Source organism: Cyphomyrmex costatus, unplaced genomic scaffold (genome assembly GCF_001594065.2).
Source record: "Cyphomyrmex costatus isolate MS0001 unplaced genomic scaffold, Ccosl1.0 scaffold388, whole genome shotgun sequence".
NCBI lineage: Eukaryota > Metazoa > Arthropoda > Insecta > Hymenoptera > Formicidae > Cyphomyrmex > Cyphomyrmex costatus.
The window spans coordinates 137,803-156,739 of NW_017278079.1; the positions used below are offsets into that span (position 1 = coordinate 137,803).

Genomic DNA, 18,937 nt, shown 5'->3' on the forward strand with positions numbered 1-18,937 from the left:
CTGACATAATGGCGCACTGCAGTAACGTTTTAGTATGACTTCGACGTCCGAATTGCACGAGCTGACGTAATGCGAAAATTAATAAAGTACAGGTAGTCCGAAATATATTCAGGAGACAAAAGATCGGAAATTGCTTTGATAATTTCGCCCCAATTACTTTAGCGAGATAAAATGATAAATAATACAGTGTTATACATCGTGGTAATTATATATTGTATGTAATTATGTACTACGCGATATTATAAACAGAGGAAATCAGAGATATTGCTTCAAGTTCGATTTAAAATATGTCAAATTACAAAATTTCTATTTTTAGGAAACAATGAATGAAAATCTCAACTTGTTCATCGTCTTCCTCTGTCCTAAGAATGTTTTAAAATAGAAAACTATGAACTTATAACTCAAAATTACTTGCTTAATTTTACCGAGCTTGTCATTTTAAATGAAGACGATGAGCACTCGAGGACATTCAGTTTTTAAACACCTTGTATAAAATAAATGTGTGTGTGCCAAGAAGATGTTTGTGCGAGAAATGCGGCTCTTCAGCGGCGAAACTAGCACGCGGAGCGTGTAACTTAAATTGTCAAGTTGCGTCGCCGGTGTTCCATCGCATAGGAGGGGAGGGGGAGAGGAAAGATTTATATGATCACGAAATAATCACAGCCGAAATAGCTTCGAGCTGCCTAGCGAGCTCGCATTCCGCTCGATGGCGAATTCCCCAGAGGATACTCTTTCTCCCTGCTCTCGCATATTGAGACTTGCAAATAGATTCGCGATTGTTTTGAATTCCCGCAACCATCTTTTATTCGTTGCCCATTCGAATTTCGTGTAGCAATAGAGTTTTGCAAATTTCCTACACGATAGAGGTATCGACGAATTATCCTATCTTCGTACGTTGGGCATTGTTTGCCACAAGATTGATATTCTACAAAAATAGAGAATGACTTATTTTCTCAGGAAATCCCTCGAGTAGAAATATACCATAGTTGTTTTGATTTATTCTGGTTTATTTTATTTCCTTCTTGTGCTGCGAATGTCACATGGATGTAAAAATGTAACGGCGCACAACGTTGTGACGTATGTGCGTCACAACAGCACTTATCTAGGTGAACTTAATTCTTGTTTCACTAGGATACTGAAGGAACACTTTTATGAAAAAAAAAAAAAAAATTATAACTCTTTAAAACGTAAGATCTGTTTGTTATTCCTGCACTTTCTGAACTAGTGCAGCACTATGCGATCAAATGTATATTTGTTTTACTTATTCAACTTATTACACCGTGTGCACCAGTTCTGAAAATACAAGAATAAAAAACAAATCTATAAGTGTAATTATACATATGATAACTTTTCATCTCAGTAAATTAAGAATATATCTGAATTTATCATGATATCTCTGACATTATATTAAAAAATCACATTTTTCTAACATGAGGTGAAAACGTTTTTTTAACTTGTATAAACATTCTAAAATTAGATTGTTTAAAAGCATTTTAATGTTTTACAAATATGATGGCAGGCATAATATTTTTGTTATTTGCTTAGGTATTTTTCGATTTTTATTTTTCGCATTTCTGTATCAACATTTAGAAACGTGATCCCACATTCAGAGAGAAAAACACAGTGCTGGCAATTAGATAAGAATAACTGTACAATATTAAACCGAGAACTCTATGAATTTTATATTATTAGAATTTATAGTTGAATAAACTATTTATAATTGTAATAACTAGAAAATAGTTTTACTTAACTATATACATTAATTTTACGTATAAAATTCGTGTAGTTGTCACTTAATATACCTATAGTTGCTACCACTACTTTTTCTCTAAGTGCACTTGAGAGCACTTTGCGGCAAGAGCGGAGGTAGGGATGTACCTTATTTCCTGTTACAATCTTTATGGTTTACGGTTCCGCTTGGATGCTGTCGTTATCGATGGCGCCGACTAACGAAGTCGAAGCAAGCTCTTCCACAGCAAGGATGTTACGTAGCAATGTGGGTTAACTGCACCGCTATGGAACGTACTACGCTTGTTGGATTACGATGATGCCCATGTTACATCCGCACGTGGCTCGAATCTCTTACTAAAGCGTCCGATCCTCGCTAGTAGCACGATTGGGAGCCATCTCCTTCGATCCGTATAGCTCAGATGCAATATGGAAGGAGCATCGGGACAGTAACTCTAACTTGAAACGTCATCGAAGCTAATCGCAACACATAGCGAGATCTGGTTACCGTCTAAAGTCGAACGGTTTACGCGATACCTCATAAAGATCCATTATCTCGTAACGTCAGGACGTATCATAACAAACGGATATCCTATATTTGCTGTGTCCTCACATGTTCTACGTAAATTGTAACGTTCCTTGCGTTTCGGCGTGGGAGATCCCGATCGAATTCACGGCGCCGTTCAACGTCAGAAATACGAGCGCCCCACGACGGCATCTCCTTGAGAAAAGTGTCTTGCGCTTCTACGTACGTTTAACCGTCGAACCACGCCGTGTTTTCCCTTCGTGAAGACATTACTATCGTTGCACGACGAAGAGTGGTTGCTTGGCTTGTACAGGGGGAGTGTGAGTTTATGCACCACCTCGGAATAGCGGCGTAAACAGCAAGCGGATCGATTTATATGCGGCTAAGTAAGTGCATTTTTATGCACCGTTTCACAGCCGAGACCATCGTCGTAGCCTTGCAGTCGGTTACTTTGCTTAACACGCCGCATCAGCTCGCTACTTTCTCTGCGACGGACGTTGTCCGTGAAACGGCTCATACCTTAATATCCATTTGGACCGGAGAGGCTTATATTTGAATTATGCTTATTCGACCTATATTTTTCCTCGTAAATATATAGCTGCTAAGAACGTGTTATACAGATGAAAAAGATACAGTTGTCGTCGAGAAAAGAATGATAAAAATTCTACGAGAAAAAAATATGGCGAAAGACGCATGACAAGATTGAAGTCACACACATACACATAATATAGTCGTGTAAGACAATGACATTTGTCACGTAGGTGATATAGCGGTGACGATACATTTACCCGAAAAAATAGCTCTCCGATTCGTTAGTGTCGTTGGATCATATATTTCGCGGACCAAATAAATTGCGCACGATACGCACGAGAGGTTCACGAGCTTTTAAAAGCGCGTACGCGGTCATCCACGATGACTGTCCTCTCTTGCTGTTTAAGCGGAAACGCCGGCGCTCATCGATAATCAACGAGAAAGCGCACGAGCGAAATCCGCTTTAGCGCTGCGATGAGCAGATTGTTAATTGCAAACGTGGAAACCGATTATTAAACGACAGAAGTCGTCATGGCCACCGCCACGCTTAATCGGATTATAATAAAAACGTGATGCAACTAATGCGGCAGCCTCGTCGTTAGCGGTTTGCGCACATTGCGGACCCTAATTACTAAGTACGTTAACCGAGATAATGTCCGTTTCGTCAAACCAATTTTACCCTCAGTACACACGATGATTTTCCGGTCTTTTACTACACATGATGGATCGTCCGTGTCTGGATTAATTTTTATCACTTTTACAAATGCAAGCAAAGTTATTTAGTAATTTTTACATAAACTTTAACATCTTTGGAAAGTATTTGTGTTCTATATACCAAAGAGCTTTTAAGAGATTTAATTATTGCCATTGTTTTGCGATGCTTGGTTCTTTCTCGCTTAATGCTGTAAGAATAATTGGGATTGATCTGTATATTCATGTACTTATATATTTGTATAATTTTTTGTTTGAGTATATATTATTAAAAGTTAAATAGCTCGCGTCTTTGTTGTCTGGTATTTTAAAAAAGGAAAGACCATTATTTAGTCAGGTGTTCCATGTAAAGTTAGCGCATCCCTACTTCAGTTATAGAAAATTCCTTGATATTTTACGAAAATATATAGTTTATGAAAATAATCAATTATTCAACTCTTAGGACCATGACTAAAAAAAAAACTTAAGTTGTAAGAAAATTAATGTGTTTGATTTGCTATTATTCTTACGTTAGGGCTTTATGGTTTCTACTGTGATTGGCCCCCAAATTTACTGCTTACGTTTTACTGTTTAAGTTTTTTTGTGTGTCATGGTCATTAGTATGATTCATGTCCTGAGCATTTCTCTTTTTTTTTTTAAATACTAGAAGTACCACTATTATTTCGAAAATTTGTCTTCTCTCGAATAAGGAGGTTTCTTAATTTATCAAACAGGATAAAGCGAGACGTTTTAGAGAAAGAAATTTGTCGATTATTTTCCATTCGTAGCCCACCTGAATTCCCGGTAGCGATAGAAATTTCTCAAAATTGTTACAAGATAGAGATATCGACAAATTATTATGTCTCGTTACGTCTGGAGCATTGCCCCATATTGAATAACGGCGCAATTATAGGAGGAAGATAAATCCGAATAAATAGAGCATACAATATATTTTTATTTAAAGAATTTCTAGAGGGAATTAATCTCAATCTCTATTTTCGTAAAGTATCAATCTTGTATATATAGTACAGTTAAAATGTAAAAAATTGTATCCAATTTGAATCATTTTTAATCATTTATAGGTTATCACTGTTCAATAGGTTGTTAATTTAAAAGAATAGAGAGAGAGAGAGAGATAAAAACAATTTAATTAAAAAATATATTAATTTTATTGATACACAATAAATTAAATTAAATTAAATTAAATTTGAATCAAATTTAGTTTATTATATTTGCTAAAAAGGAAATATGCAATGTCCGATTTTGGTGACGCGACGGTCGAAATTTTAAAAGACAGAAAAAAATATTCTGAATGAAAGTTGAATGATTTGAAAAGTACTTTACAATAATAATAATAATTAAAAACGACATTATTTAAATAACAAATTTAATTATAATTATTAAATACTCTTAAAACAATTCAATTTTTATTTCAAACATTTTTTTGTATCTCTTACAGTTTTAATGATCTTCACTTCGAAAATAATAATCCATTTTTTCAAAAAAACGTTGCAAACTTTAAAAGTGCGATTGATCTTTATAAAAAAATACGTATCTTTTATTTCTGTCTAAAAAAACATTATTTAATTTAAAACTAATCACAGAAATGAGAATTAAATTAAATTTTGACACACGTGAAAGTTAAAAAAAGAAAATATTAATGTTTAACAAAATGTTATTTAATTCCGGACATTAAATTACTATTGCTTTTTTGATATTTACAGTATAACGCGTTAACAGCATAACAAGCAATACTTTACATATGACAGAATAATTTGTCCCCTATTCTTGTAACAATTTTACCAAACTCTATTGCAATTTTTGCAGAATTTGAATGGGCAAATGGTCGAAAAATTTCCTCTGCTATCCAAAACGTCTCTCGCTTTATCCTATTTTATAAATCAGGAAAACACCTCAGCCGAGAGGAAGACAAATTTCCGGGATAACATTGGAATGTAAGCGAGTAGTAGGATCAGGTATTCGATCAAGACTGGCTCGTGGTTATTGTGTTAGTGGCTCGTGTCTCCATATCTTGTGTTAACTGCTCTTCGGCATGTTGTCGGCAATGTTAATTCGTGCTTACTTAGCGGCGATCCTTGTCACTGTGAACCGCCGCGAATATCCGTTTAATTCACTTTATGTCAACCGAGAAAGAGAGAGATGTACAGAGAGAGAGAGAGAGAGAGAGAGAGAAAGAAGGACGAAGATCGTTTCTGTTCTCAGCTTATAATTAGCAGACTGAATATGCGTATCGCCTTTAAAGCAATCTCCAGATGCATTCCCAAATGCAAGTTTATGAACTTGCATTTATACGTAACCATACAATCGTCTGGTAGTTTCGTTAAAGTTAGTTATTAACTTATGATGAAGGGTTATGTGCGAAACTAGAAATTGGTTTAGGCAACGAGTGAAAAACGTCTCCGCGTATCGTGTACCTAACACCGTCAGATATTTTGTACTAATCTATCTCGTTCCATAGACAACATACGAACCTATGTTCTGCTTGTCGACTGGTATCGATCTGCCCCAATGACGTAGGCGATTTAAATAATTAGATCACGATTGTGAATACACTGCGCGCACAAGGTACACTTTATAAGCGCGGTTTCTACGAAAATTCAGTTGGTTCACGTGGCACGTGACGCGCCGGCAAAAGCCGAGTCAATAGAATCGCACGTAACATCGTCGGGGTCACTGTTGGCCAAGCCAAAATTACGTTCTTGCTTTGCTCGTGCTGTGCCCTACGGTATCCGCATGGCGAATAATTAAACGCGCAGAGAGAGAGAGAGAGAGAGTGAGGAAGAGAGTGAGAGGGATGGAACCAAACCAAGCCAATACATTTGGGGATTGTCTGAAATATTTAGACTTGGTTTGCAGCAGTGCCATCCGTTGCTGAAATTACTACTTGCTGGAATCCCAAGACATTTTCAAACGAAAAATAGGGCACCGGATTATGAGAATTGAGAAGCAAGAGATCAAAGAATAGGAAAATCGATCATAAGTCGAAGATAAACTCCAAAATGTTCAAAATTTTAGAACTAAAATTTTTAACTCTTGCCCAGGCTATATTTGTATTACGTTTTTGTAAAGTTTATTAGATTTTTCTACCCAAAATACGTTAAACTAAATCGATAATGTTACGTTACAATATTTTCTAAAGATATTTTCTTTTCTTGTTTGCAAAGCATCATTTATTTATAACGCCACGATGCTTGCACTCGTCCTGTTTGCTCTTCGTAGAAAACATTAGAAGTAAAAAAGAAAAAGGAGAGAATAAAAATGGCGAGGTGCAAGCACCGCGCGGCGGGAGGGAACAGAGACTGAAGAATAAAGTTCAGTTTCTTTCTATTCTTTTGTGAGTCTCGAGTAAGTTCCTTCCTACGCATTCCTCGCCACTCGACTTTTAAAGCGCAGACAAGCGGCTCGAATTATCTCATTTTCCGTAGGAGTCATTAATTCACGTAATATGGTGCGAAAATCGGCGATATTACAAAATCGAGCGAAGTCTTAATTAACATTAGCAAATTCTTGCGATTCTCGTGATTTCCTTACTGTATTTTTCCTCAGAATTTAGAAGATGAAGATTTTATAACCGTTGACAATTTTCGGCGTTTATAGAACAAAGATTATATTACGATTCTCAAAAACTAAGAACGTCACCATATCACCGTTCAGACGGTGATCCATCTCCGCCGACTCTATCTCCTTTATTCATTCTTTACAATCGATTATTTTGCCTCTTCTCATACCTTTATATTAATATGATCTCTATTTAATTATCGTAGGTATCTATCCGCGCTTTCGCTGTCAGGCTTGCCGCCTCATATTTCCCTGCTTTACGCGCGCGACGTTGTCCCAGTTTCTGGGCCGACCCGGTATTAACGTGAGATATATCGTCGCGTGTTGAACAAAAAGCGCCGTCGATGTTATTCGTCGGTGTCCGCCTTTGTTCCGCGATAATATTTTATGTAAACGCTGAACTCGCCGCCCTCCCTCCCTCTATAGAAGCAAATGTTTTATCTCTCTACCGCGTAAAAAAATTTTTTAAACATGAAAAATTAAATCGATATGAAAATTGAATCGATCGCGCGCGGCACACCGGTTATATCGATGTAAGCATTTGAAGAGAACCACACAAAATTCTATTTAATAATAACGTATATCTCGTGGATCAGTTTCCATTATGGCGGAAATATCATACGTCGGGCTTCTATCAATCTCTCATTGGTGGACTCCGCGCTTTTCGAACGAAGTATAAAACTGAAATATAGATCACTTTTTTTATTTGATTATCGCAACGGACGACTGCGCTGTGCAGCGTCGGCGCATAGTTCGAGAACAACTCTATTGGTGAGTGCATTCCTGCAACAAACGGTATCGGAAAATGTTGCGAAAGCAGCGCTGTAACGTACTGCAAGCGGTGAATAATAAAAATAGTTGATATAGTCTCGTAAGAGCCTATGATGTTGCCAGCGTACACCGGTATTCAGTCCTCCGATAGTTTTCGCTGGATGGCGGAGAACTAAATCGCAGCATGTTTATAGACCTTCATTTATCGTTGTGTGTAACAATACCATAACAATTTACCATTCTTCAACGTGTCATATTTTCTTTTCATTATATTTCACTATACATCTATTTTTTTTATGTATCTCAAAAATTCTTTCATCTTGCCTGTCTTGGCTCGTCTTATGCCGTCTATTGTCTGCTAAAGACAGCTCCAAGTTTCGAAAATTGTACAAATACTTCAAAATAGTGTTGTAATATTTGGACAAAATGCACAAAGAGGATAAATATATTTTAGGAAATATAATAGAAATGTGAAAGGACAGAAAAGTAAATTTAGGTACTTTGATGTCTTCATATTTCGAATGTCCTTGTTACCATTTTTATGCACAAGCACGGCTAGATGAGTAAATTCATAGTGATAGTTGTACATACATATATAAATTTTTATATGTATAATTTTTTAGAATAATTTTTTTAGACAGTGTGAAACAATATTGAACGACGAATACCGCGTCAAAGTAATTCCAACGTCACTCTGGGTCCTGGTCGCTAATAGTTCTCGGTTTCGAGAACTTGAAGTTTCTCAACATATCCCGCTTCGTCCCGTATCCTCCATGACACAGGAGCGTAATTTCACTTTGAAACGTTCGCAAACAAGTTTACCGACTCTCAAGGGCCGCTAATGTCTATATATTCGATGCAAGATGCGCTTTAATCGCGCTATATTAATCGTTCGCTGGGTAATTACGTCTCGTTTTTTGAATGACGCTTTTATCTTGCATAATTCGACGTACCCCGAAAGAGTATTGCATCCGATGACGTTACGTAATTCGCGGCTCAGAAAACTTTTTGCTAATTAGTTCTTCACTAGCTTCCCCTTTGAAGAAGGGGACTCCTTTCCATATCTAATTTGAATCTACTTTTGGTTTCAGTATGCGGCGACATTCACGGACAGTTCTACGACCTGATGAAATTATTCGAGGTGGGCGGTCCACCCTCCTCGACCAAGTATCTCTTCCTAGGCGACTATGTGGACAGAGGTTATTTCAGTATCGAAGTAAGTACATGAAAAGAATTTTAGAAAATTATTTGCTGTTTCAGCACTGAAAAAATATACTAAATTTTAAAAATAACTAAATTTTAATAAATATTTTATTTGAATAGTACTAATGGTTCTTGCATTAAATAAATATAATATATGTTTATTTAAGTTTAGTAATGTTTAAATGAATATTAATTTGATTTAACAATCATTTTTTATTGAGTAAATATCTTTTTTTATTTAATTATAGGTAAATGTTTAATTAGTGTTATTGTGAAAAAAATATGTAAGATTTAGTAATTTTTTTCTCAATATAATTATTAAATATAGATATTACATAACTTTAATTAAGAGTTTAAAACAATTAAGAGTTGTCTTTAAAATGGAAATAACTTAATAATGAAAAATTGTGCTGTGAAGTCTAACTATTTTATTAGATATAGATCTAAAGATAATTTTGTTGGACTATTAAAATAATCTCAAGTATGGTGAGTAATGCTGCAAAAAGTTTTGTTCTAGCAACCAGTTTGAATGTTCTACCTAATTACTTTGGTTTAATAGAATTATTTTTAGATTTGTATCTACATAGTTGAAATTTTTAATACTTCAATAATAATACCGTCTTTTCCGTACATGCTATGTAATTGTGCTATTTGCATATACATTTGTTGTATACAAACAGCACACAAACGTAAACGAACATTTATTCCTTTATTCTAATTGTCGGGGAAAAATTTCATGTCGAGAATTATGTGAGAGCATTCACTCATCGGATTTTGTAATTAGCGTATGTTCTAATTAATTTATTATTAAATCGCCGGCTCACTCATCCAGCTCTCGCTTATCCCAGCTTAGCAAAAGTGTAAAATCGTTAATTCTCTGAGACTTGCTTTGATACTACTCGATTGTCGTAAATATCCTGACACATTTGCAGATCATTAATATTGCTAATTATGCATTTCTCATTAACATTTATGAAGTTTTTGAAAACTGACTTTTAGAAGCAAACAATCAATTACATTGTCTGAAAAGAACCGAAACAAAACTAACTATTTTCTCTAATTTTTTGGATGTTGAATATGATTTGTTTTTCCTAATTACTCTGTCACAATTTTGAGTTTGCAATTAAAGTTGCAATTTAATAGCTATTTCTATACATTTTGTTGTATTGTGAGTACGATATCTGACGTGCTGGAGAAGTTTTATTGCAGAGTAAAGTGTTGACATTTTCAGCTTTAAAAGAATTTTTTTAGTGTCGATTATGATTATTAAGACATTCATGATTAAATTTTTATTATAAAAAAGCTGTGAATTATAGAGTATAGATCATTGATTATTTATCAAATTATTTCCAATTACCAAAAAGAGTTTTTAGGTCACTGAATACAAATCCAATGTTAAAGCTGACTTAGTTGACAAAGTCAAAATAACATATTCGATATGGCGGATATTAAAACTTGAAAACTGGGTTATTGTAAAAATGTATGTATAAAGATCTTTCATGATTTGTATTTATCAATTTTGACATAATAGCCGATACTAAAAAATCCTTTTTGAAAGTTCTAACGGCATACTTAATATTGATTGTAATAAAACTTTTCCGGCATGTCACCTATCATAGTTATAATATGATAAAATGCCTCTTTTTGACAATTTTAACTGAAAATTGTGACGTTATGAAGCAATTTCTCAAAATTATGACGTGACGGAGCAATTTGGAAACTGGATTTGTAGTCAACGTCTTAAAAAGTTACAGGACATGATTAATCTCATTCTGATGTTTTTTTTATCGAACGTTATTATCAAATGTAATGCGTTAGATATATTAATCGCGATAATTGAAGTTGCGATAACAACTCATCTCTTATGTGTTTTTAAGAAATGTATAACTTTTTGTCAACAATTGTGTAAGTAAAGATACAATTTGTTGTCAATTTCACAAAAGGTATAATTTCTTGTCAACGATTGTACCTACTCATGTCAACAAACAATATTATCTAGAAAAGTAATATCTTGTTTGCTTAACTCGCATCTCATTTCTAAAACTCGATTTTTTATCGAAGTAAGTACATGAAAAGAATTTTCATATTATTTTATTTAAATATAACGGCTATTTCCTGTGGGATAGATACGTCTTGGATTTTCTCAAATAAAAAGTCTGTACTTTGAATATAGAAAACTCAATAATCAAGAGAGGAAAACTTCTGCACGTGTTCATGTAGAATGCATTTGTTACACGGAAGTATTATGCTCGTTTTCCTGAATGTAATTTCGAAGCATGCGCGAATAATCAACTTTGATCCGACACGAGTAGTCTATTTTGCGAGATAAAATTTCGTCACGGGCGAGTTCGCTTCATGTCGAGCATAATGCAATATTCTGTCGTGCTACTAGGAATAAGAAAATGCGCGAGAGGAGACCCCGAAGTAGCGAGAGCGGCATTTCGAATGGCGCTCCTTTATCGCGACGCTTTCGCGTGTTTCGAGAAATTTTTTAAGTAACGAACAGTTTCCTTCTGCGAATTCTAAAAGACAGGGGTTAAACTGCAAAGTTTTAGTGCGATCGTCCTAAACCGCGCGATACACGAAATGCAATTTTGTTGCAACGACGCGTAGATATCTTGAACAGAATGAAATTTCAGGACTCTATTTTTGGAGGAAGTCGATGATACTGCAAGTTCAACATTGATCGTAACTCTTGAATATACTCGAAAGAAAAAGTAATCTTTTCAAGACTTTACGTCTTTCTCCGAGGATTTATTCGTCTGTTTTAATTTACCCGGATAAGAAATATATAATTTTAAGATAATTTTTATTTGTAATCTCTCTCTCCCTCTCTCATTCATTGATTTATTAGGAAAAAAAACATGGCAAACATTCGCGAGATATAATTTCTGACTTGTAACGAAAACTAGCAGGATTTTACGCAGCAATCTCTATATCAGTGTAGAAATTCACGGAAGAAATAGGGGACAATCCAATATTGTACGTGGTATTACACGTGGCGCGTTGCGTATACCCAAGATTTAAATATATTCTCCGCGAAGTACATTTCGCAAGACAGCGCGCGGGCAAGATGGCTCCTTTTAAGAAAATCTCTTGATATATTCCACGGTTGCCGTTATTCAGATCGAGCTGCGTCTTCGTGGATTCTCTGAATAATGCAAGGCGCAGCATGTCGTCGTTGTGAAGCGCGCACGGATGCCGTCAGATTTATGACGCACGCGAATGAATGAATGTCGACGGTCCAAAGCCGTATGCGAATTGCTGTTTCCAATCAAACTGATGGACTGAACTTAATGGAATCTTTTAAAATCGATCGATACATATTCGCGAGTAAACGTAAAGTAATATCTTTCCTAGAAACGTTCTTTTCGTTTAAATTGTTACTCGAGGTGGAAGTTATTTTTATAAATACTAATAAGGTTAATTAATTATAACGCTATATTGTGTATTTCCCTTGCTTTCTACAATTCATCCTTGACATTATAAAGAAATTGTATTTTTGGATCGATTATTATCAGACCATACTGAAAAAAGAATCTAGTATTAGCTATCAAATGTACTATATGTAGAATGAAATAATTCCAATCAAATATTCGCTTAATATAACCAAAAATAATTTTACTTTTCTGAATATTTAAAAGTATTACTAATCCCCAAACAGTTGATTTACTTACCGAATATTAAAAAAAATAAAATTATTTTTTATTATATTGGTATAGATTAACCGAACATTTGATTAAAATTATTTCACTCTACATATGGTAGCTCTAGCTATTAATAGACTTTTTCTATTTGCAGCTTCTATTTTCTTCGTTCGGAAATAACACAAGATTTCTCGGTGTGTCAGCGATACTTTCTTTCTTGGAGGATAATTTTGCTGTAGTGTGCATAGATTCGATCGTATTTACGACTATATTACGTGGGCGCTGATCTATCCACAAACGAGAGTTGGAATGTAGTGTTCTCTTTCTCTTTCTTGTTCCCTTTATCCCTCTTTCTCTTTACACGGTATTTGAGAGTGCGGAGTATCTCACGGAGAAAATAGATCGCCTATTCGCCCACTGGTAAATTGTATTATAAATCGATCGGAACCGCGTGCGTTCTGAAAAGGGTTTCTGTCGCGTAACTTCTCGTACTCAGAGAATGCTCAGTCCTTCAAGGATGCTCCGTTCGATAGCTGGCGTGCGGAGAAAGGATTCGTCCCACGTTTTAAGAAGGTATGTCGTTTGTGCACAGGTACGCAATCGCGCATGCGCACCGCAATGCCTGTATACGTGCAGCATATTCTAATATACATATATATGTGTTTGTATATGGTATACACGTGATAGTTATTCGTTAATCATAGTTATAGTTAATCTTCGTAAGATCGATATTCCACCTGCGATCTCGATGGCTTCTTCGATAGAACCGAAGCCTTTTCTCTGACGACATATTCGACGGAAACCTTTGATCTTGATCATTCCAAGAAATATAAAGATAAAATCCAAGCTTAAAGAGAAGACAAAGTACAGAGGTTTCGTTCTTCCTGATCGTTCGTTTGAAAATCTCATTTCGTTCTCGAAAATCATCTTTGCTGCAGAAAGAAAGTAGTTCCCTTCAAATTATGTTTTGAGTAATTTCTTACGCTTATAAGAAAAGCACGATTATATAATTTAGAGAATGTGGAAGTGGGTAAACTTCAAAATTATTAATTATTGAATTTGTGATTACTAAATTCAATTACTTAATCTGAGTTTTCAAACGCAGATTTAGTGCAGATTTTTATATCGAGTTCCAAAATCTAAACAATTGAGAAAATTCATATTTAAAAGCTTTAACAACCCCAATGTTTACTATCATAGTTTTCATTATCATGGAAATTATACTATACAGTTATACTATAGTTGCTGTACTACTGTAGTTTTTATTGTCACAAATTATATTTTACTTATTTTTTTACGCATTTAAATGTATTTGTCAGAATTTAAAGCAAAAGAAAAACGATTGTGCCTTTAAAGTTCATCATTACACTTTTCTATTAGATTTTCTATTAGAATCCATTCATTTTGTTTTGACAGTATATCAAACGGATAATACATTCGTATGTGTATGTATAAGTGTGTAAGAATGTGATAGATGATAATTGTTCATTTAGCACAGGCGTCTCTTTATTGCGTTGAGTTTTAAGTGATATTGAAGAAACCGATATCAAAATTCTTATTGAAAAGATCTTAAAAAGAATAGCCAAGAAATTATGAAAACCTCGAGAAATGTTTACAAAGATAAAGCGGTATATTTCTAAGTAGTACAAATCTTTGTTAAGTTGGAAAAAGAAGTTTCAATCGACATCTTGACTATTTCAATTGAAGAGTTTCAAGAGTACTTTCCTAACTGCGGGAACATCATTGGAATATAAACGCAAATAGATTCCCCGCCTTGAAGAAGATATTAATTTAGACGAATGAACTCAACATGTTTGAGTTAAAAATAAAAAAAAGAATTATAGTTTTATATGTACGAACTCGATTGTCAATCTATATATGCGTTTCACACAATCGTCGCGTGAGAATTATATCCGAGAGCACGGTGCTCCACTCGCGAGTGATCCGCGGTAGAACCTGAAGGACGAGCGCGTTATTTCGTTACAATGCCAATGAGGGCCCTCGCGTATAATTATAGCGGCCGGGACAAGGCGAGAACGAGCAGCCGCTCCGTTGACTTCGCAAAGGGATGGTGGAGGAAGAAGGATCGCGGAACGACGCGAGGGGCGGACGACGGTAGACAGTCGATCGGGTCAGCAGGGAGAAAATAATTGACCTCGAAAGTCTAAGAAAAAAAATTGCCGGCGCCCTGGCTTTTACGGATGCGAGGATTTATCTTTCTCTCGGAAACGCGCGGCGTCATGCAAAATCGAAAAAACCGTGTTTGTATCGATACCCCATACCGCCACCGCGCCGACGTGTGTTAACCATCGCAACGATGTGCGATCCTGTGAGACGCGAGAACGGGAGATAAATATTCTCTGTAACCAATGTGTGACATTTCTTTCCCTCTATCCCACTGAGTTGAGCCGCGATGCGATGTTGGTAGTTCCATGGTATCGATTTGATGCACAAAGGTTAAATGTTCCGGTCCAGCGGTTTCAATCGCAATCACATCTGTTTCACCTTACGTAAGACCACGGTGCTAGAATATTTTTTCAACTTTTTCTCGGAGATTTCTCCCCTTTTACGGTCTGCAGTCGCGGAAGACTGGGAAGGGCTGTCCTTTCCTCGGTAGGTTAGGCAAAGATTAACTTTTTAAAGGAGAAAAATCGTTCTAGGATGAATAATAATATCGAGTTGGTTTTCTATTATAGTATATATTATAGTTTAGTTTTTTTTTTTTAATATAAACTATATTGGTTTCTTATTATAACGTTAAATAGAAATTTAGTTTTCATAATACATTGAAAATTTTAAAAATTATGAAAAGAAAAATTGGATTCCATGAAATTCTAATCTATCCGAGTGAAATTAGTATAAAAAATTGACAGGTTAAAAAAATCTTGCGTTTGATGCAATTGCATTTTGCATATTGATGATAGCAAAACATACAGATTGTTCGTGATCGAATTTTCCACATTGCGACAAAATTATCTACGAACACGCGGTGCCTGTAAAAGCTTTAATTCACATTGTTCGTGCGCAATTAAGCCTGTTTAAAAGTGTCGCGTCACCCATGATTATTAAACAGCCGGGAACACAACGAATGCGGGACAAATGTTAACCGCATAAAAGGTCTGACGAAATCGCGCCCTATTCCTCCCCGTTTTCCATCCAAAACCGTGTTGAAGTTAATGGAGTCATCATTACGACCGCCACATTCGAGCGAGCGAGCTAATTAGTGCGGACACAAAATTCGTGCGAAATTCGTCGTTCGTTAGCAACGGCCATTGCCAATTTAATGCGGGTCAGTGGTACAACGAATAATATTAATTAGTGATGCATTCGCGCGTAACGCACTTTGCCCCGAATAACAGCCGAATTCCGACGATTCCGAAAGCTCCATCGAAGAAAAGTTCAAAAGTCGAACTTTTATTTTACGGTTGAGGCAAGCTTCTCTCAATATTTTATCTATATCTTTTATACTTTTATTATTTTATAACACATAGTCAATAACATCTTATATATTTTTCCTATAGCGTTTTATATGTTATTTTATTTATTTATATATTTATTTATATTATTTATTTATATCGTTATTATTTTCTCTCAAGTTTCAGCGAACAATTATCGTGTTTGTTAAATAATATTTTCAGCTTGTGTACAATACGTATACAGTTTTATGCAACTATGCAATACGTTTTCATTACGTGTACGAAACGCAAGCCAAATGCAAGTCATGACTTTCGCCACCCAATTCATTTTTGTGAGATGAGAGAACTATCGGTAATGTTTCCGTTGCCAAAACATTCACCTTTAAGAACTACGCGTCCAGGATTATTAATGGCATCGTTGTCATTGAGAAAAGGGGACAGAGAGAAAGAAGAGCAGGGAGGGATAAAGAGAGGGAGAGAGCGAGAGAGATGCACAGATAGATAAAAAAAAAAGCTTTTATTATCATTCTAGGACAAGTTCTCTAAGAACACAAAAATAAAAGAAAAATATAAGAGCAAAAATATACAAGAGAGAGAGAGAGAGAGAGAGAGAGAGAGAGAGAGAGAGAGAGAGAGAGAGAGAGAGGAGGGAAGAGGATGGGAAAGCGGTTGCGAGTTTAATCTTCATCTCTCTTCGACCGATGCACCGATTAATAGCACGTTAAATTACGGAGAGATTCTCGCGAGGTCCGAATGCATTCTGCGATGCAATCTGTCGGCAGCGCGTCGCTCAAATTCATGTCGACACGGAAGTTCTGCAATTAAAGCGGAGGAATGCCGATCAGACCGAAGGGATTTTCGAGCGATTGGAGCCGCTTGATGGAGACTAACGAATTGTTTCGATTTAATAGGAGGATCGTGATATTGTCGATGTAGTATAATCCCAAGCTAATTTAAATATTTATGTCTTTAACTGTTGTTCCATTTCTCCTTGTAAAACATTCTTTATCATTTAAACTGGAATTATACAGGTTCTTTGGCATTACTGATCATTTATCGAAAATTCCTTTATGGTTTAGTCTATTAATAGATCGTTTATTAATAATTTATTGATGATTTAATTTCTTTTATAACTACACTATCATTCATAATGTCAAATTATATTCAATTTAAGTTATTTTTAATTATTTCTATAACTCACTATTACTCTAATCAATATGTCGTTATTTAATAATTTAACTAAAACAATTAATTAAACAATTTCACTCAAGAATATGTATTAAATTTAACTTAAATTTAATTTATTATTTATTAAGTACGTATGTTATTTACGTTGAAATTAATTACAGAAATGCAAAAATTAAATTACATTTTGTGTGACATACATCGTAGAAGTTAAAAATAAAATGTTATTTAACCCAAGAGATCATTACTTTTTATATTCAATCGAATATATTGTTAAATTTATAATGTCTAATTATACCTAATTTGAGTTATTTTTCATTATTTCCATAGTTGTCACTCCTACTCAATAATATCTCATCAATTTAAATGAAACAACAAAATTAAACAATTTAATTCAAGAAAATGTATTACTTGACTTAAATTTAGTTTATTAGTTACTAACAATAAGAACATATATAATTACGGATGTTGTTTATTTTGAAATTAATCACAGAAATGAATTAATTTATATATATTTTGACAGACATATAATAGACGAAAATAACCAATTACATTATATTGTAATGTTATTTTTAACTTAAGGGATTGTGTTACCATGCTTTTTTGATGTCTGATAGTATATATAGAAGATAATTTCTTGATAGACAATTTTGACATTATGTACACAACTTAAAAACACAAAAAAAATAAAAAGGATAGACTAAAGAACAATTCGAGAGCCATTGATAAATATAAATAAGAATAAATTTATTACATATAAAAAATTAGAAATATAATTAAGACAAATTCAAACTGCATGCATAACATGTTTCAGCTCCTAGATTGAGCGTTCTTCAAATATAAAAAACTATTGTATCGTAGTGAGGTAGAATTATATATAATATATTTATGTGTTGCGATGTTAAATGAGTGACTCTCCGAGAGAACAAATTCGCTGACAGAAGATTGGTAAATCGAATGTTGGCAGAATCGATAATGCAGATAGTACTCATGATGTGTTTGTCACAATATTACATATTTAAAAAAATTTAATGACGGTATAGAAAGCACGATAGAATAAATTAGTGATTAGTCGTGGTGAGAGTTGAATATAAGTCTAATCGTGTCATCGATGATGATTAAAAAGAATTAGTCACAAATTTAAGAGGTCAAAAATTAATAAGAAATAAACGGAGTCAAAAAATTAAGAACTACACGATTTTCGACTAACCGACAACGACTTAAAAACACATTTAAAAAATATTCATTTTGAAATATATTGTATTGACCATATATTATTATATGAGTTGTTTCATATCTAAAGATTATGAAATGACATCAGCATTATTACACGGTGAATTACCTTTAGCTAATGTCTTTGTTTTTGTTTCAGTGCGTATTGTACCTGTGGGCGCTAAAATTGTGCCATCCAACCACACTTTTCCTCCTCAGAGGTAACCACGAGTGCCGTCATCTCACGGAATACTTCACGTTTAAACAGGAATGTAAGTAAACTTTCTTCGTGAGGAAGTAAGCTTTTCTCTCCTGTATTCATATTTATAATTTTCAAAAATATATCATAAACAAGCAGTTTTACAATCTATGTAGACTGAAAGTCTTTTTCTTATTCCTTAAAAAATTTGCAAAGAAGAGAAAGCCCATCTATTCTTTCTTTCTCTCAA

The 18,937-nt window shown here is 34.6% G+C and overlaps 1 protein-coding gene across 3 annotated transcripts in view; it reads left to right on the forward strand.

Moving 5' to 3' along the window:
- The window catches only part of LOC108776804 (serine/threonine-protein phosphatase 2B catalytic subunit 2), a 164,817-nt gene that overhangs the window by 88,804 nt on the left and 57,076 nt on the right, over positions 1–18,937 (forward strand). For all 3 annotated transcript variants that reach the window (XM_018543519.1, XM_018543516.1, XM_018543517.1), the window contains exons 3-4: positions 8,917–9,041; positions 18,649–18,760. In XM_018543519.1, coding sequence (XP_018399021.1) covers positions 8,917–9,041; positions 18,649–18,760 — 237 coding nt within the window. The remainder of the gene's footprint in view (positions 1–8,916; positions 9,042–18,648; positions 18,761–18,937) is intronic.